Genomic DNA, 21,312 nt, shown 5'->3' on the forward strand with positions numbered 1-21,312 from the left:
AATCACTTTCATCATCATTATATTATAATTATATAATAATAAATAAAAGTAAACATTATTTTGCAGTATTGCAGCATCTTTTTGTGGTTTTGGTTCTTTGTAAAATAAATGCCTTATAATAAAAACAATAATAATAATTATTATTATTATTATTATTGATACTACTATTGCTAATTATATTAAAATAAACAACAACAACAATAATAATAAAAAGGCATTTATATAATGTAATAATAATTACCATCATAATTATATTATAAGTATTATATTATAATAATAAAAATAAACATTATTTTTGCAGTATTGTAGCATCTTTTGGTGGTTTTGGTTCTGTGTGGAAAAATGACTTTTTATTATCATCATCATTATTAGTATTATCATTATTATTATTGTTAATAATAGCATTGTTAGTATCCATAATAAAATAAGCATTGTTTTGCAGCATCTTTTGGTGGTTTTGGTTCTGTGTAAAAAATTATTAGTATTATTATTTGTATTGATATTAACAGATAATAATGAATTTGTTCATTCATAATAAATTCATAATGATTATAATAAATTAATACTAATAATGAATTCATTATAAAATAAACATTATTTTGCAGTATTGCAGCATTTTGATTTTGGTTCAGTGTGAAACAAAGAATCAACAGTTCTCTTTTCAGTGTGCAGTGATTTTAAGTGTATTGTTCCCCACAATTCTTATTCCTGTTTAATACTGTTTATGTCAGATCTATGTAAACTCACCTGTTTGTGGTAAATACACCTCTTCTGTGCTTCCTAGCAGTGTAAAGACCCCATATTTTGTCGTGGGCCCTCTGATTTCAAGCCACTTTGGTCCTGAACATATCTATTGTTTACACCAGTGCCTTCGGTTCAAAAACTTCAGTCAAATGAAAATCCAATTCACAGAAGAGAAAAGAATCAGTAATGTCTGTGATAATCTTTGTTGTATCACATGCTTGTCCATATGTTCCAATCCTCTATGATTTGGCTCCGTTACGTTTCAGAAAAACAGGTTCCACTGTCTCGCTAAACCCCTCATTGTGCATTCTGTGTCCAATATTTCTGTGTAATTACGATCAGTGGACCATGGCCGTCGTTTATTGCAGGGGTAATGTGTAAAATTGGCTCTGTGAACACATTTGGGAGAAAGCTTCTCTCTAACTGTTCTTTAGACAGATCCGCGTGTTAGAAAATTCCGCTGCTAATCAGACAATTAGTTCTTATACGCTTCCAGCTTCTGTCCATTTTTGACCAAATTTGTGGCCTTTGAGTGAATGGCGTGTAACTGGGTTATTTTGAAAATCAAATTACAATGATATTAAGCCACGACAAACATCACTGCTAAGGGGTTGTTATTTTTCTCGAAATTAGATTATTTCATGTCTCGCGCAACGTTTTAAAGAGCTTCTAAATTCATAACGCAGATGTTTCGCAAATTACATCAGCAGACGGTTTGACACCGAGCCATAACAGCCGATATGTGAATGAATAGACTTGGGTTTCCATGCCGTTGAGAGCCACGATCTGATGACTAAAGGAGCCTCAAGAGAACTTGCTGTAGATAATGTTCCAGCAGAAAGATAACGATTGGCTTCTTGCCCCCGGGTGACATCATCCTCATGAGTCTGCAATTCTGTGCACCGATAATGCTGAGTCATTTCATTCTCTTCTTTCTGTCTTTCTCAGATCTCCTAGTGGACATGCTGGGGGTTTTGGCCAGCTATAGTATCACAGTGAAGGAACTGAAGCTGTTATTCAGCATGCTGAGGGGGGACGGAGGCATGTGGGTGAGTTTTCCTGCCCCTTTTACACTGACTGGATGCCGTTCAGTTTCAGTGGCCACTGAAAGCAATTACCTTCTCATGTTCTGGACTTCTTCATTCACGATAGAGGCGGTTGGAGTTATGAGGTTTGACAGACATTATGAAGATCCTATAGGGATATGAGGTTTAGTCAAAAGCTCTTTTTAAACTTTTCATTGGTTAAAGGTCCCCTGAAATCAAAATGTACGTTTTTTTTTTTTAGCTTTCATTATGAATATGTTAGCCTTAAGGTTTTGAATAAGCTGGTGTGTTCCAAAACAATGACAAGATTTGCATTTAGGAGATATAAGCATTCAAAACTTAGTCTCGCACTTCCACTAAAATGGATCACGTATTTTTAGGATTTTCAGCTTCTCATCGCATCTTCTGTCCAATCAAATGCTTTCTAGAATCGAAAGCGTCCCGCACCCTATCTGACACGTCACTGAGCAATATGGGTTGGAGATGTGTGTTCGGTTGCTCAAACGCTCGAGTTTTATTCCGTTTTCCGACTGTACGTTGGTTAAGAATGAAATGGCTAGAATTTATTCACACATCTACTATTGAATCCAGAGTATCATCATCGCTCTGATTCGCTTCCATGGTGCTGTCAAGCACGACTTGCAGTCTGTGAGGTAAACTAAACGCTATTGGCTATTTGAAAAGGGGGCGGAGCCTTTCAATATATCCCGCCTTAGCTTCCTGTTTCAGTGGAAATTACATCAACGCATCATACAAAGCTGCGCGTTCCAAGGCACTTCAGTGGGCCTTTAATTATTAATGATTCATGAAAAAAATGGCTGCTATAAAGTTTATTTGTTATAGGGTTAATAACTTGTGACCGTGAAGATTGGGAATCAAACTATGAATGTTAAAATATGTTCTTAAAACTCATAGAAATCTGATATGTGCAGATCATTAGCCAGCTCCCTTTAGAGACTTCCAAGCCCAGCCAACGATCTCCTGTCCGCCAGTCCTCTCCATGGACACATCTGTTTGAGGTTGCCTACGAATCGATTTTCAACTGTGCTGCCGTGGTTAAGACTGATTGATAGGCTATTGATTGGCTGAATTAGAGGTGTTTTTTTGGGGGGGGGTGGGGGGGGGTTGTTGACTCGTTGATGATGGTTACCATTAATTATTTTATTTATTTTTGACTGTCTTGAACATATACATCTTTTCCTCCATTGTCAAAGTCTTCTTTCATTATAATTTCTTTTCATCGCTCTCTCTCTCTCACTAATTACAATGTTCTCTTAATTGTTCTCTTCCTTCTTGTGTCCTGTTTCCCTTAGCCAAGACACGCCATTAAGCTCCTATCAGTGCTGAATCAGATGCCTCAGCGGCACGGCCCTGACACTTTCTTCAACTTCCCAGGACGCAGTGCGGCGGTGAGACTCTCCCACTCCTTTTACAATAAAGCTTTTGTAGAATCATTCCAGACATTATAATTGTTAGCATGAGACTAGTGTGTTATGATTATAAAACACCAACTACAAAAACAACAACAATAATAACTTATCATGCTGTTTATTTCTTAGGGAATATTTTACCTTTTTTTTTTTCTACGCTACACTTTCCTTTCCCAGGTTAATATGCAGAGACTATACTATACTATATGTATAAAGTTCTTTACACTACTGTACAAAATCAGTAAGATTTTTTTAAAATAAATTGATATATTTGTTCAGCAAGGATCCATTATTTGATCAAAAGGGACAGTAAAGACATTTATAATGTTACAAAAGTTGTATATTTCAAATAAATGCTGTTCTTTTGAACTTTCTATTCATCAAAGAATCCTGAAAAAAAAGTTCAACACTGTTTTCAACATTGATAATAATAAGAAATGTTTTTTTTGATCACCAAATCAACATATTAGAATGATTTCTGAAGGATCATGTGACACTGGAGACTGGAGTAATGATACTAAAAATTCAGCTTTGCCATCACAGGAATAAATTACATTTTATATAACAAAATTTCATAATGTTACTGTTTTTACTGTATTTTAATCAAATAAATCCAGCCTTGGTAAGAATTCTTTAAAAAAACATTTAAAATCTTGCCGACCCAAACTTTTTGAACGGTGTGTATTTAAATGATATATTTGTACATTTAAATTATGTAAATGTTAAATAATTATACCATTAAATATGAATAATATTGATATATTATTATCTATTAAAATTATCTTTATTGAATCATATTCATTTACAAATAGAAGCTTCACATTTCCAACTACAGACTTCCACTGTAAAGTGTGTAAATGTTTTTCTTTGTTTCGTACAAACTGAGAAATGAGTCAAATGATCTGAAAATATTGTCCGTGGTAATCAACACTACACCACAGATGCTGTTATTAGAGTGCAAATTGTATGTAATTGTATGTATTAAATACCATTTTACCAAGGTCAAATTTGTACAAAATGGTCAGTTGATTATATGCCAGCTTGTTCTGCAAATGCTGTTTTAATTGTGCAAATATGCAGCTTCTAATTCCCTTGTGTTTTGCCCCCCGGCAGGCCATTGCTTTGCCGCCCATTGCTAAGTGGCCTTACCAGAACGGATTCACTCTCAACACTTGGTTCCGAATGGACCCACTCAATAATATCAATGTAGACAAGGATAAACCATACTTATACTGGTGAGTATGATGTGTATAATACATTAAGGAAGAGCAGAAGTACTAGTATGGCTTAATGCTGACCAGTCGTCAGTCATTATACTGTAAATGCCAAGACTGCAGAAACTCTGAGCGACTTAGACCAACACCTGTGAGCCTCAAGATTCTCAGCGTGGTAGAAACACGGGAGATCTGTGCATAGGAAATATTATATTACCATTTCTGTTTGAAGTGGTAAGTGTCTCTACAGGGCTGGCCCACAAGAAGAGACTGCTAATTTAGGAGAGATGAGCCCTGCCCTATTTTCCAGTTACCAAAAAAAGCCTGCCGCACCAGAGGGCAAACTAGAGAAATTCACAAAATTCCTAAATGTCATAAGAGAATGTCTGAAGAACCTCTGGTTGTTTTTTAGAAACCAGTAGCGTAAACTGAAGATGCCTTGCAGAGTAGCTCTGAGGATCCTTGTTAGTTTTGACCTTTAGTTTAATGTCAGTGCTAAGTTAAAAGGCCTATATTCTACACTTCTGTAGCATTTTATTCTTTAGTCTGGTTTTAATGTTACTCATGTTTTCTTGCACAAAAGCATTGGTAATCCCCTTCAAGATAGCCTGAAGGACCTACAGTACTTGTGGAGTGCAGTTCCCATTATGCTGTGTGTCAAGAGAATAGATAGGATGATCTGTTGATGCACTGTATCGAAGGCTGCAGAATGAGTTACAGTAGTATACACAGTTGTAATTAAATTTTACATGATCATTTCCTGTAGCTCAACTGATAGAACGTGCCACTAACAGTGCCAAGGTCATGATTTGGATTCCAAGAAAAGAGACATACTGTAGATGTATGACTTGAATACACTGAATATATTGGCCTTAAGGAAGCACTGAATTATTACTGTATATATAAATGTGACTTGTATATAAATGTATAAGTCACATGCTTATACATAAAATTAATATCTATATGGCTCTAACAGCAGTTCTTCAAAAGGAATTTACACACACATATATATAATTATGTTACGCAGTGTTCCTTTTTACATGAATAGAAATGTGTGTGTATGTGTGTATATATATATATATATATATATATATATATATATATATATATATATATATATATATTAAAAATACAGAGTGAGGAAAATAAGTATTTGAACACCCTGCTATTTTGCAAGTTCTCCCACTTAGAAATCATGGAGGGGTCTGAAATTGTCATCATAGGTTCATGTCCACTGTGAGAGACATAATCAACAAAAAAAAAATCCAGAAATCACAATGTATGATTTTTTAACTATTTATTTGTATGATACAGCTGCAAATAAGTATTTGAACACCTGAGAAAATCAATGTTAATATTTGGTACAGTAGCCTTTGTTTGCAATTACAGAGGTCAAACGTTTCCTGTAGTTTTTCACCAGGTTTGCACACACTGCAGGAGGGATTTTGGCCCAGTCCTCCACACAGATCTTCTCTAGATCAGTCAGGTTTCTGGGCTGTCGCTGAGAAACATGGAGTTTGAGCTCCCTCCAAAGATTCTCTATTGGGTTAAGGTCTGGAGACTGGCTAGGCCACGCCAGAACCTTGATATGCTTCTTACAGAGCCACTCCTTGGTTATCCTGGCTGTGTTCGGGTCATTGTCATGTTGGAAGACCCAGCCTTGACCCATCTTCAATGCTCTAACTGAGGGAAGGAGGTTGTTCCCAAAAATCTCGCAATACATGGCCCCGGTCATCCTCTCCTTAATACAGTGCAGTCGCCCTGTCCCATGTGCAGAAAAACACCCCCAAAGCATGATGCTACCACCCCCATGCTTCACAGTAGGGATGGTGTTCTTGGGATGGTACTCATCATTCTTCTTCCTCCAAACACGGTTAGTGGAATTATGACCAAAAAGTTCTATTTTGGTCTAATCTGACCACATGACTTTCTCCCATGACTCCTCTGGATCATCCAAATGGTCATTGGCAAACTTAAGACGGGCCTTGACATGTGCTGGTTTAAGCAGGGGAACCTTCCGTGCCATGCATGATTTCAAACCATGACGTCTTAGTGTATTACCAACAGTAACCTTGGAAACGGTGGTCCCAGCTCTTTTCAGGTCATTGACCAGCTCCTCCCGTGTAGTTCTGGGCTGATTTCTCCCCTTTCTTAGGATCATTGAGACCCCACGAGGTGAGATCTTGCATGGAGCCCCAGTCCGAGGGAGATTGACAGTCATGTTTAGCTTCTTCCATTTTCTAATGACTGCTCCAACAGTGGACCTTTTTTCACCAAGCTGCTTGGCAATTTCCCCGTAGCCCTTTCCAGCCTTGTGGAGGTGTACAATTTTGTCTCTAGTGTCTTTGGACAGCTCTTTGGTCTTGGCCATGTTAGTAGTTGGATTCTTACTGATTGTATGGGGTGGACAGGTGTCTTTATGCAGCTAACGACCTCAAACAGGTGCATCTAATTTAGGATAATAAATGGAGTGGAGGTGGACATTTTAAAGGCAGACTAACAGTTCTTTGAGGGGAGGATGACCGGGGCCATGTATTGCGAGATTTTGGGGAACAACCTCCTTCCCTCAGTTAGAGCATTGAAGATGGGTCGAGGCTGGGTCTTCCAACATGACATTGACCCGAACACAGCCAGGATAACCAAGGAGTGGCTCTGTAAGAAGCATATCATGGTTCTGGCGTGGCCTAGCCAGGTCTCCAGACCTAAACCCAATAGAGAATCTTTGGAGGGAGTTCAAACTCCATGTTTCTCAGCGACAGCCCAGAAACCTGACTGATCTAGAGAAGATCTGTGTGGAGGAGTGGGCCAAAATCCCTCCTGCAGTGTGTGCAAACCTGGTGAAAAACTACAGGAAACGTTTGACCTCTGTAATTGCAAACAAAGGCTACTGTACCAAATATTAACATTGATTTTCTCAGGTGTTCAAATACTTATTTGCAGCTGTGTCATACAAATAAATAGTTAAAAAATCATACATTGTGATTTCTGGATTTTTTTTTTTAGATTATGTCTCTCACGGTGGACATGAACCTATGATGACAATTTCAGACCCCTCCATGATTTCCAAGTGGGAGAACTTGCAAAATAGCAGGGTGTTCAAATACTTATTTTCCTCACTGTATATTAGTATACAGTCATGTGAAAAAGAAAGGACACCCTATTGAATTCTGTGGCTTTATGTATCGGGGCATGATTAAAAAAATCATCTGGTCCTTGGCAGGTCTTATATGTAAATACAACCTCAGGTGAACAACAGCACATGACATATTACACCGTGTCATTATTTATTTAACAAAAACCAGGCCAAAATGGAGAAGCCATGGGTGACAAACTAAGTACACTCTTACTGCTTCCATAGGAATTAAGAGGGTGAGTAGCAGTCAGACTCTGCTAATCAAATGCCTTTGATGAATTGATCATCAGCGAGCGTGATCACCTCTATAACAGCAAAAGTTTGGGCAGTTTGCTGGTCCTGGAGCCTTCAGGTGTGTGTTAACACAATGCCAATGAGGAAAGACATCAGCAATGATTTTAGAGTAGCAACTGTTGCTGCCATCAATCTGAGAAGGGTTATACGGCCATTTCCAAACAATTTGATGTCCAACATTCTACAGTGAGGAAGATTATTCTAAAGTGGAAATCATTCAAGACAGTTGCCAATCTTCGTCTCAGTAAATTCACCCCACGGTCAGACCGTGCAATGCAACAGGACAATAATCCCAAGTACACAAAAGAATGGCTGAAAAAGAAAAGAATTAAAGTGTTGCAATGTCAAAGTCCAGACCTCAACCCAACTGAAATGTTGTGGCGGGACCTTAAGAGAGCTGTGTATAAACAAATGCCCGCAAACCTCAATGAACTGAAGCAATGTTGTAAAGAAGAGCAGGTCAAAATTCCTGTAATTCCTATGTAAGAGACTGATAAAGTCATACAGAAAATGATTCCTTGCTGCTAAAGGGGGTTCTACAAGCAATTGAATCATAAGGTGTACTTAGTTTGTCACCCCTGGATCTCCATTTTGGCTTTATTTTTGTTAAATAAATAATGACACGGTGTAATATGTCATGTGTACACACACACATACAGTATACATATATCTTGTCCAGTCCTCCTAGCATTAGCAGTGCACCTCAGGTGATAATGTTGATTTTGAATGGTTCTACAACATCACCATGGCAACATGATTACCACCAGGTGGTCTTTTTTAATATTTGTAACAGCGAATGATGTACTGTATATCCTCCATGTTGGGGTAGCAGCGGTTGCACTGTATTGAGGCGGAGACATTGAAGGTATAGATTACCACTTCAGAAGTCTGAGGGCCACTGACCTCAGTTAAATCAGCATGTAATCCTGTTTCTATGTTACCGTGGTGAGCTCAGCATAGAATTATGTAGCCGTGCAGGCGCGGAGCGAGAGAAACGGCACCGACTGATAGCCAGTCACCTTATCGACAGCAGCCAGCGCTCCCAGCAATCACTGCTGCCAATGACTCAGTCAGCCATGTTTGTTTTCCCGCCAAGAATAAAGCCTGACATCCTCCCTCCATATTTTCAATGAGTTTCCATGTCTGACTATAAAAGTGCAGTGTTGAAATCAGATTATTCTGTAGCATGGACTGAATAATGAGGTTTTTGAGTTGTTTGAGGCAGGGAGAATGTTGTGAATATAATTAGAGTTTGTTTTTGCTGATTCATATTGAATGAAACCCTGTGGAGGGGGCAAGTTGCCTTTAAAAATGTTGAAATATTGTTTCATATTGCCGTTATTTTTTAATTTTTTCAGCATCAAGCACTGTGTTTTTTTCAAGCATCAAGCATTGTATATAAGACTAATACTTTTTTTCTTCTTCATAAAATCAATTTCATAAAATTCATAAAATTTCCTCTTTTCTTTGTCTCCTAGTTTTCGAACCAGCAAAGGGATTGGCTACTCAGCGCACTTTGTGGGGAACTGTTTAATTGTGACATCATTGAAGTCGAAGGGGAAAGGCTTTCAACACTGTGTGAAGTACGACTTCCAGCCCAGGAAGGTGAGTTTTGGCCTGTCTACACACATAAGTAGACATAACTAGACTACAGTACAAATTTATGGTATTTTCTTTCATTAGTGACATAACTCTATTACTATTTTTCATATTTGGAGTAATCAACTGCAAGCCCACATTCAAATCTGCCTCCATCCAAACAACAACCAAAAGAAAGAACCACAATTTATTCTTTTCGAAAACCACCTGGATGTAAATTACAATAGGGAAGAAAGATTTGTCGCTACTTCAGTTACATCAATCCTTCAAATAAATATGATAAATTGGATACTAGGGTGAAGACAAATATGAAGTCAAAGTGTAACTGTCAGGAACTATATGTACAGAGCGTTGTTTTTTTACACAACAAACATTATAATGGAAAATATATTTTTTTCCATTCAAATTTTTTTCTTCAAAGTTATTTCTATGGGAATATCTGGGAAGTGAATGATCAGGTGATCAGCACATATAACTGTATGAGCCCCTTGGCAGCAGCAGCTGTATAAAACCACACCTCTCTCTCTCTCTCACACCAAAATAGCTCTTTAGCTCCGCCCATCCCTATGAACCACTGCGAACGGCGTAATCATGTCGATCTCTCTACACTCTCAAAATACTTAATTTATTTGCGTTAAACGTAAAATATTTTTTTTATATAAATGCAACATTTGTAATCCATCAATTTGATTCTGCTGTTCGCAATGCTTTATGGGATTGTAGTTCTTTCCCTCAGTAAAGCTGTTAAGTACACAGTACACTCTTCTCTCTCTCTCTCTCTCTCTCTCTCTCTCTCTCTCTCTCTCTCTCTCTCTCTCTCTCTCTCTTTCTCTCTGGCTCTCTCTCTCTCTGGCTCTCTCTCTCTCTCTCTCTCTCTCTCTCTCTCTGTCTTTATCTTTGCACAAATTTGATGTCCACTGAGTCAGCCATACCTAAAGCCCTTCTGATTTGATAGCTTCTGCATTTAAGGAACAAAGGGAATTCCAGAGGGATTTATTCCCATAGCACATTTTTTCCCCTTTAGCACACAAGATCTGCCTATTTATCGCTCTTTTCTTTCTTCTTTTCTCTTTTTTTTTTTTTTTTTTCTCACTCAGAGTGGGCTGATACAGCAACATCTGGTTTTTGATAACTTGGCTCCTCTTATTGTCCCAGTGGGATGAATTCGGCTCAGTCGCACGAGTTGTTAAACGACAAATGAAAATCAGTTTGGCAAGGGATGTTTGAATATGATACCTCATCCTGTCTGCTCACCGAGGAAGACGGCAAGGGAGGGTTGTGTGCCAATTAGAATGCAAGCTATACCCCCTTCGCCCAGACACACACACGCTAGTGTGAGAAAATGTGTACTCGGCCTAACAATGAACTTCACAACCCAACCCAATTAGTCAGCACTTTGTTCTGTTATTGAAACAGTGCGGTGGGACAAAAAGGCTGGATTTTAATCAACCACTTTGTTAGTCACTCTTAGATTTATATTAAGCTTCCTTAGATATTAAAGAGGGGAAGAAAAGAGCCAAAACAAGGGATCACAGAGGATCAGAGATGCGAAAAAAAAAGAAATGTAATTGAATTGAACTGAGCTAAAAGATCTGTCCAGAACTTAAATAGCACAGTTGTTCACAGCTTGTTATTGGTCAATAGACACCAAGGGGTCAGAGGAAAAGTTCAGCAATGGACTACTCTAGGGCTGTGATTCAAAGCCTAGTCTAGACAAAGACAGTCCTCTCTTGGATTTATGTAAAATCTTAACTGGCATTAAAAGCTATGAAATCTCAGTTATGGGATGGATTTTCAGTCTAGCAGATTTTGGCTTATCCTCCCCTCTGTCACCCCAGCTAATATCGCCTTACGTTTTAATAACATGCTTGGAAGGTGGAGAGGATATTTGGGAAATTAGGCCTTTTGAGGAAGTTTGCATTATCTAAATCTCCCGATCTGTGACGAGCCACAGTAATTTATTTGAATTACGATACATGGTTGACACTTTTACGTGATCCGTGCTGTTGTATTCCTCGCTGGAGAGCTTTCAAACGTCAGGGCTCTGATCTTTAATTCATATGCCAAAACAGCTTTTAGCATTGCTGCAATCAAACAGAATGATTCTGTTTTAGTAAATTTAGCTCTCAGTTTAGAAGCATGTAATGAGATGATGGTTTATGTGCTTGATCTATTTGAACATATTCATTTTGGGGCCGGGTCATTTCCACAAAATTTTCTTGGTCCAAAGCTTGAAGGAATGGTTCAATATTATTAAATACTGAAATAAGCATTTCATGATATAGACTGATCCTTTCATCCACAAAATTATGCACCCCTCAAATGTGATGTGAACTCAAACCTGTGAGAAATGAAGTGAGAATTGTGTGCAAAACAATCGCAATTGTTAACTCAAAATTGCCAGTTATAAACTCTAAAAGTCAGAATTGTGACAAAAGTCGCAATACACTAATCGCAAGTCGCTCACCTCTTGTGTAGACAAGGGGTTGTTTTTTAAAATAATTGTTTAACAGTGGAATTCCTGGTGAAAAACTGCATTACCCATGATGCAGCACAGAGAATTACACTAATCAGAGAGTCAAAAAAAGCAACGCACACCAAAATAGCTTTTTAGCTCCGCCCATCCCCATGAAGCACTGCAGCGTAATCATGTCGATCTCTCTATTTATTTGTGATAAACTGAAAAAACATTGTTTTTATATAGAAATTCAACATTTGTAATCCATCAATTTGATTCTGCTGTTCGCAATGCTTTATGGGATTGTAGTTCTTTCCCTCAGTAAAGCTGTTAAGTACACAGTCTTGTACCTTTGTCTTTTTTAACTTCAAAGTGCCAAATGTTATGAATCACCTCGTTGCTGATTGGCTAATTTCATTGCTTATAACTCTTTATTATGAAGACTTTTTTTAAAAATCCCTATTGGAAATATGAATGGAAAAATATACTTCTAAAACCAGTGCTGCTGAAAAAGGGGGTGGGGCACTGTTTGACTCTATTACCTTTTTATTAAGTTTTCTTATTCTGTGGTGGAAATGTTCTTGCACAATGAACACTATGTTTGCTACTGTACCTTTAAGAATTTTAAGTAAATGACCTTTCATGCTTGGCTGTGTGAATATCGAATACCTATTTCTACTTCCTGTCCTCTCCTGCAGTGGTACATGATCAGCATAGTCCACATCTACAACCGTTGGAGGAATAGTGAAATCCGTTGCTATGTCAATGGCCAGCTGGTTTCCTACGGCGACATGGCGTGGCACGTCAACACCAATGATGTAAGTGTTTGTGCTGCTAGCAGCTTTCCCACCGTTCTCATTTTTTACCGTACACAGCCTCGAGAAGCACAGGACCATCTCGACGTTGCCAAAATCATGAACTTTTTTTCCTCAGCTTTAAAAAAGATTGCACCTGAAGGGTCCAAATGATACGTGTTCAGATAAGCACTTGTCTCTATGGATCAAAGAGATATGGAGAAGCCATAGTGTCCCTCTTTCCCTAAGGCGAACCTTTAAAGTACATTGTGACTAGACTAGCTAAAGTTAATCAGAACAAGATGATAGCAAGAAGATAGCAAGTAAACTGCTCCAGAGGGCCTTTTCAGAAAACTCCCAATCCATTGAACCACTTTTGGTGTCTGTCTTCCTGTTTTTTTTTCTTCCTTTATCTTTATTATTTTCTCTTCCTCTCTCCCATCCTGCAGAGTTATGATAAATGTTTCCTGGGCTCTTCAGAGACTGCGGATGCTAACCGGGTGTTCTGTGGGCAGCTCGGAGCTGTCTATGTCTTCAGCGAGGCGCTGAACCCCGCACAGATCTTTGCCATTCATCAGCTCGGACCCGGATATAAGGTACAACCCCTGAGATCACTTCTGAGAGAGTGTCTGAATGTAGAATGGTCATTAGTTGTACAGGGAGAGCGCTGCGCTGCTGTGAGAAACTCCTCCATCTTTGCTGCTTGATTGTTGAAGTACAAAATTAGTGTTTTGTGACCAATTACTTTATGCCGTAATTACACTCTATGCTGAGAACATTCAGATGGATTAGTTCTGAAACTGACAGGCAGTGTGTGGCGAGAAGCAGGCAGGGCAGAGACCCATGGGAACGGAGTGTGAGTGTTAATGAGCGTCACCTGTGTGTCACACTAGCCTTGAGTCCCACAGAGGAGCTCCGGAAGCATAAAAAGAAGGAGAGAGGACCAGGCATGGGACTTTACATTGGTGTTTTAGTTTTAGTTTATGTGGCAGTCGACCGTGAGGGGCTTCCGCTTTACTTTCGTTTTGTTGTCTGTTTATTTTATTATTAAAGTTACATTGAGTGTTCACAGGTTCCCGCCTCCTTCCCTGAGCCTTTAACATCGTTATACGGTGTAACATTAAATTGCATTTAACATTAGACACTTGGTTTCTATGATAATGTATATACTAAAATTAAACCTTTTAAGTGATTTAAAGTCTTAAGTCACTCAAATGTCATTTGAATGCAGCTCCTCAGATAAAGAGACACTTAGTAGTTGATTCAGGGTTGTTTTTTGTTAACTAGATGGTGGCGAAAGTCTGTACCAGTCTGCAGATTTTTCCGATTTTTTTAGCTTCAGACTGTTTACACTAGTGTGTTTTTGTTTTAAAAAACGCATAGCTTTTGCTATGGTTACGCCTGGCGTTACACTTCTCCAGAGTTTTCAACCCTCGAAAATGGAGACTTTTAGAAACGCTGCAGACCCCGGTTTAGTTTGAAAAGTCCGGGGTTGCGTTTCAGTGTAAACGGACCAAAACGGAGACTTTTGAAAACTAACTACCACACTACGCTACCTGAACAAGACAATAACAGACCAGAGCCTACTCTTTCAAAGGCTTTGTAACAGACCAGCCTTGACGACCATGTAAACGATCACATGGAGACTGAACTGCAAGCTTTGCTGACTTTGTTGTCCGTTTTAGCAGCCATTGTGCAGTTAAACTCTGCATTTAATAATACTGCTGCTGCCTACATGTGCAAGAGCCAAGCTATTATTAGAGCAATCGGCAACTGTTTAGACTTGTACGCGCATGCCCAGTGTGCATGAACGATCATGTGACATGCGTTTTCAGCCATTTAGTGTGTACGGAGATCGTTTCTGAAACGGCATTAGGGACAAGTATTGTTTTCATTTTAAAACGCCGTGTTAAAACGAAAACACATTAGTGTAAACAGGGCCTATGATTCCATCCAGTTGGGGGATGTCAACACATGTTCGATATTATGAGCCAATTTTAGATCACACATCGTAGCATATGATGCATCGCTACTGAAACCAAGCTGTCCTACTACCAGTGTTCCAATAAAATGAACAGAACATGCGTAACAGATTTTCCTCTGTGACCATTTACAAAGTTGGCAAGTTTATGATGCCTAGTGTTCTAAAATTGGATCCGATTTTACAAGTCGTGTAGTGTATTCCAGCTTTTAGTTAGAAATGTTGCCATTACAACAAATAAGTTGAAATACCAAAATGTCTAAAACTGAAATAAAATTAAAGCTAAATTATATATATATATATATATATATATATATATATATATATATATATATATATATATATATATATATATACACACATATATGTGTGTATATATATATATATATATATATATATATATATATATATATATATATATATATATATATATATACATATATACATACAATATATATATATATATATATATATATATATATATATATATACACACACACAGTGCGTGCAGAATAACTACAATTAATTTTGTATTTAATCATTTATAAGTGAAATATAATTGTTCATGAAGGCTGGAAATGAAAAATGCCTTATTTTCAGGTGTGCAGAATTATTAGGCACGTTTTCTTTTACAGATAAATAAGCCAAAAAAGAGATTTAACTCAGACTGAAAAGTCAAAAATTATTAAATGCCCATGAGAAGAATGCAATACTAATGCAATACTAGAGATTGCAGTTAAGGCATGACCATTGGACAGTGAAATGCTCATTGGGTCAGCAGGGTCAGACAAATACAGGTGGAGAAGAAAAGACACATGTTAATTGCAAAAGAATTAGGAATTAAGGTGAAGAATTAAGTGTGAAACCATCAGGAACCCTTTAGTCTCCAGCGCCACCATTTTCCAGAACTACAACCTACCTGGAGTCTCCAGAAGAGCAAGGTGTCAGGGTCTCAGAGACTTGGGTTAGGTAAAGAATCCTAAAAATGTACCCCCTCTTAATAAGAATCACAAGCTGAAGTGTAGTGAAATACATGAAGACTGCTTTTTTTATAGGCTTTATAGACAGACAGATTGAGAGTGACTCTTGAAGGACCAGCACCACATCCTCTTCTACCACTATTTGAAGAATTCATCTTCCAGAATCTGACAGTAAGTTTTGGGAGTTAACTTTTAGTCCATCTCTGCAAAACAGACTTCAGGGTAGGAGATGGACTAAAAATAAACTCCCAAAACGTATTCTAGAAGATGAATTAGTTTGGCATTGAGTTTTCACATTTTGCTAATGATGCAATAAGCTGGAAAAATATTTTTAAATAAAAATAGTTTAGATGGAGCTATTATCTTATTGATGAACTAACAATAAACAATATATTCTTACAGCATTTATTAGTCTTTGTTAATGTTAGTTAATAAAAATGTTCATGTTAGTTCACAGTGCATTAACTAATGTTAACAGATGCTGTCATGTCAGGAGTGCACCTATGAATTGGAGAATGTGTTTTTGTTGGTTGTGTTTCCAGGTGAACTGATAAAAGCCCGGACTGTTGCAGTGCATTTTCTCAATCTGTTTTGTATGCTTTCCATTTTTGTGAAGAAGTTCACTGATCGGACATTGGGCTGAGAAAGCTATTCCTGAAACATGCGCCGTGCTAAAGTACTTTCTCATTACAGCGGCTCTACATTTCCCTGACAGATCTGTTAATAATACCTGATGTTCCACTCTCTTCTCTCTTCTCGTTCATTAACCGGACTCTCACCTCTCAGACGGGCCTGTCTCGCGGGTCTATATGCATGTGGGAACCGATTGCTGCTTCTGCTTGATGGGGTGAAGTGTTTATGCCAAAGCAGCGCTTAAAGTAGATGAACCCTTGGAAAATCCCTCCTTGGTATAAAACGAAGAGTAAAGGATAGATAAGTGATGTTAATCGCCGTCTCATCTTTCTGGTTGACCAGTTAATAGCTGTATTTCAGAGAAGAGCGTTGAGGGGAAATCCAAGCCGTCAAGTTTGATTTTTCTCCCGCACGATGTTTCCGTCCAGCCGAGCGCAAGGCTCCCTAATTTAAGCTAAGCTCACAGGAAGCGTGCGGACAGGGCTTGTTTACCCGAGTCAGATGATCTGGTGATAAGCAGCTTTTGTTTACTTCAGTCAGATGATGTTATTGTACATTATGGCTAAATGGACAGATGATTAACAGCATCTCTCAGTTCTAATCTTTGCGTTGTTTTTTCATTAGGCAAAGCACAGCTTGTTTTGGCTGCTGCCTAACAGGACAGGCCGATATTTCTAATATTCACAATGTATTAACACTGATTTTGCTGTTGATATAAAATTAAGCAACATGATATATATCTCAATGTGCTTTTATTTGACAAAGTTTATTCATTTAATTTAGGTATGTTTTTATTTTTATCTCATTAGACTATGTTTTAATAACCTCTTTGATTTAAACTTCAGTAGCAGAAACTGTGTTGGTTCATTTCAGTTTGATTAATAACCATCCATCTCAGTGAATTGATTCAAACTTTGACAGTTTTTTTTAAATCCTCACTCAAAAATGTGTGACATTTACTAAATATTTTTTAGTAAAAACATGATTTATAATTTTTGTTTATTAATATTTATTTGATTCATATTTTATTTAGTTAATTATTAATATGTTGGTAAATATTGCTGTGTATAGTTATGTTTGTCCATATAAATGAAAGTCATAAAAGTTTGATTTGTTTCCATGAATCAGTTCTAACAGTCCATTTCAGTGAATCGATCATTTTTTTTGAAAAAAGTCTCTTTTTATTAAAATAAGTAAATTCTTTTTTGTTTAGTAATGTTTAATTGATTCATAATATTAAGGTACGTAATAATTATTATAACAACAACAATATTTAGGTAAATATTGCTTTTATCGTTATATTAGTTTGTATAAATAAAAGTGATAACTTATTATTATTCCTTGTGTTCTTTTAGGAACAGGCTAATAGGAACATAAAGTCTACATTAAATCTGAGAATTAAAAACGAAAGCATGTCATACTGTCTCTCTCCCCCGCTCTCTCTCTCTCTCTCTCTATTGGCACAGAGAGTTAACTGCATCTGGACTTATTGAGGGATTTTTAATTATTAATCCTTGGACCCACGCGGCTAGAAGTTCCCCGGCGCCTGATTGCAGCTCACTTTAGCGATAGAAGAAAAATCAAGAGAGCAGAGAGTGTGGATTATTCATGGGATGTGTGTGTGTGTGTGTGTGTGTGTGTGTGTGTGTGTGTGTGTGTGTGTGTGTGTGTGTGTGTGTGTGTGTGTGTGTGTGTGTGTGTGTGTGTGTGTGTGTGTGTGTGTGTGTGTGTGTGTGTGTGTGTGTGTGTGTGTACACTCTCTGATGTGTGTACAACGCTCTGACTCTCTGTCATGAAGATGGAGAGAGAGACCTGATATATGCAGTGAATGTTTTACATTATTGATATAGAAGTTGATTTGGATTTTTAATGCAAAAATCTCTTACAGCTCTTGTTAAAGGTAGGGTAGGCAATTTTTTTCATAAACACTTTTTGTTGTTCTTGGGAGGGTGGGGTCTCTGGCTTTCAAAGCTAGCTTGCTATTGCTAGCTGCTTCGAAATTGCCTACCCTACCTTTAAGATGCTGCTTCATAGCAACAAATTGCTTGTTCATAATGGAATACTATGGATACATAATGGAATGCTTTTCGCTGCATTATGTGCATTGCTTACTACTGTACTACCCAACATTTATAAATGGTAGTATATGATAGGAATTGCACACCTACTAAATTTAACCAGTATTTTTACTATTTAAAACTATTTTTATGTAACTGTTTTCTATTTTCATATATTTTAAAATACAAAATATTCCTGTGATGCAAAGCTGAATTCTTAGCATCATTACTCCTTCATAAGTCATTCTAATATGCTGATTTGCTGCCCAAGAAACATTTATTATTATTATTATTATTGTTATTATTATCAGTGTTGAACACAGTTGTGCTGCTTAATATATTTGTGGAAACTGTGATAGATTCTTTGTCAGGATTCTTTGATGAATAGAAAGTTCAAAAGAACAGCATTTATTGGAATTACAAATCTTTTGTGACAATATAAAAGTCTTTAATGCAAATTGAATCTGTCTTTGCTGAATAAATGTATTCATTTCTTTTAAAAGAAAAAAATCTTTTGATCGGAGGAAGTAAGCAGCATGCAACAATAAATGTTACAGATACTGTAATTAGTGTTCGATATTGCTGATTTTATTGCTTTTTCAGTTCAATTCCTTATATGAAACAGTACGCATTATGCAGAGATGAACGTTTCAAATAATAGCATGCTACATTGTTGTCACATTACCTCAATAGATTGCATTTTGGAATAAACACCATCTGGTGAAAAGCAATTATTTTGCATTATTAATTCAATTTTGTGTGAAAATGTCAACTTTTGGAAGTCTGATCAAATAACGAGTCAAGGAAAAGATGGTAAAAATCATGGTTGATTAGTCACTTCAGATAAAGGTCAAGTGTATATGCTCTGTATACTGCATGCGTGAAATGTACAGATTCTGCACAGCACACATACTGCAAAACTGGTATGTGTAGTATGTAGTGGATCATATGTTTATATTACATGCATATCATTTATGTGGAAAATGTGTGCTCATTTGTGTCCTTAGCTGTCTGTTTGTCTGTGAAAGTCTGGGTGTGAGTGTGTATTGCTGCTGCAGCCAGTTGATATGGTCCTGGTACCAAAGGAAGTCCAGATGTCTGGTCAGCATGTGTTAGCCAACAAGCTGCTCTCTGGCTGTGTGTTGCCGTGGTAATTAGCATGTGAGGTATGGGGCACTTGGCATTGTCGCAAAGAGAGCCGTCTGGACTGGCGCCTTTGTGTGTGTTTAAGTTATATAGATCATCATTCATCAGAGTGTATGAAAGCTCTGCTGGATTCCAGTGCTGTTAGTCTCTGTCACTGCTGCTGGTGTGGCTGTCCTCTCATGGGATTGCAACGAGCAAAAGAGAGAGAGAGACGGCAAGGAAAAAGTGTGCAGGCTTTGCAGCATCGGATATCTGCCATAGGGTGTCGAGGCAGTGACCCGTTTCCCGGACAGCTGGTTGAGTTTGCCAGTGCTGCTGTGCCCTCCGTGACTCAAGATGAATGGCATATGTCGAATGCTGGATGAGATTACAGCAGCAGGTTTATATTCATGGGGCAGTTGTGGCCCAATGGTTAGAGAGTCAAACTTGTAACCCGAAGGTCATGGGTTTGATTCTCAATACAGGCAGGAAACGACTGAGACACCTAAACGCTCCCTGGGCACCACCGGGTGTGAGTGTCTAGTGTTTGCAGTGTGTGTTCACTACTCACTGCTCCCACACTGGAAACAATTATCGGTGGTTTAACTTAAAGTGAGTAACCTGGTTGCCTTGAAGTTTTAAGTTCATTGAAATAAAAATATTGAGTTGATACAATGAAGGAGATGTCTTGTACCAATGTCTTTTTCATAGTGTATGTGATTCTGACCTATAGTAGTTGTGGTTTGGATGCAAATTTGATGCAATATGTCTTCAGAAGTTATATGAATCTGATAAAACCTTTCTGGAATGTTCTCAAAAAAAAAAAAAAAAAAAACTTTTAGAGATGAGTCATGATGGTGGATATGACGGGCATAAAACCACTGACTAGTCAAAATAATTAAGTTGACTATTGTATATTTATTTATTTTGAAATCTTTATTTATAATTTTAGTTTTATATTGTAAAAATATTTATTTTTTTATATTTATATATTTTTTCTTTTTCATGCTTTAATTAGCATGCTGACAGCATGATGTGCTTTCTCATATTTATTGGTTATTATTTTATACAATGGGATTAGTCTTTGGATGACACCGGGGAAGAGAACCATATTGAAATTATTGGTTAATATTTTCCCCTCTTTCATGGTCTTGATTTTTGGACATATTTAGATTTTAGTTTTAGTTTTAATGCTTTAATTAGTGTTCTGATAGCACGCTGTGCTTTATCTGCTAGACTCTTTGCACGGTTAAACTTCTCATGCTGTTCTTAATAATGTTTATAAATAATAGAAGGCTAAGATATGTCCCTATTTAGAGAGCTAGTTAAACTTAAGCTAGTTGTTTGTGCGTATTTTGGTCCGGAATGAGTGTGTGAGGCGTGTCTGGAAGATAAGTTTTGATGCTGTGTTCAGTGCCAGTCAGTGTGTTGCTAAGTGGACACATTGGCACTAGTCCTGAGGAAACTGCAGCGAATCTCAGTGCCAGTGCAAGGGCTTATTTGCATCGTACTGTTCTTTGAAAAATTGCTCTGTGCGTGTGTGTGACTGTGTTTGGTCTCATTACTAATACATCTGTCATTCCTGTTCAGAAGTGCTGCTGTAGACTCGTGAGGCAGTTAGATGTTGCAGATTGTATTTTCTTATGTGCATGCCTATAATATTGCCTATAATGCTTAATATTCAGTCTTTTAGAAAGTTAAAGGGGTCATGACATGAGAAATCAAACTTGCCTTGGTCTTTTGACACATATGAGGTCTATGTACCATTACAACATCCTGCAAGTTTCATAGCTTAAATGAAACATCCTCCTCATTATAAACAAA

At 37.5% G+C, this 21,312-nt stretch overlaps 2 protein-coding genes across 11 annotated transcripts in view; one reads left to right on the forward strand and one right to left on the reverse strand.

The window, feature by feature from the left end:
• Positions 1-21,312, reverse strand: part of ccdc169 (coiled-coil domain containing 169) — a 239,433-nt gene that overhangs the window by 101,238 nt on the left and 116,883 nt on the right. The gene's annotated exons all lie outside the window — the stretch shown is intronic.
• nbeaa (neurobeachin a) overlaps positions 1-21,312 on the forward strand; it is a 127,160-nt gene that overhangs the window by 53,031 nt on the left and 52,817 nt on the right. For all 10 annotated transcript variants that reach the window (XM_082156946.1, XM_082156952.1, XM_082156953.1 and 7 more), the window contains exons 3-8: positions 1,693-1,793; positions 3,104-3,199; positions 4,334-4,455; positions 9,340-9,466; positions 12,617-12,736; positions 13,162-13,308. In XM_082156946.1, coding sequence (XP_082013072.1) covers positions 1,693-1,793; positions 3,104-3,199; positions 4,334-4,455; positions 9,340-9,466; positions 12,617-12,736; positions 13,162-13,308 — 713 coding nt within the window. The remainder of the gene's footprint in view (positions 1-1,692; positions 1,794-3,103; positions 3,200-4,333; positions 4,456-9,339; positions 9,467-12,616; positions 12,737-13,161; positions 13,309-21,312) is intronic.

This window comes from Leuciscus leuciscus (assembly GCF_965113295.1).
Source record: "Leuciscus leuciscus genome assembly, chromosome: 24".
Classification (NCBI taxonomy): domain Eukaryota; kingdom Metazoa; phylum Chordata; class Actinopteri; order Cypriniformes; family Leuciscidae; genus Leuciscus; species Leuciscus leuciscus.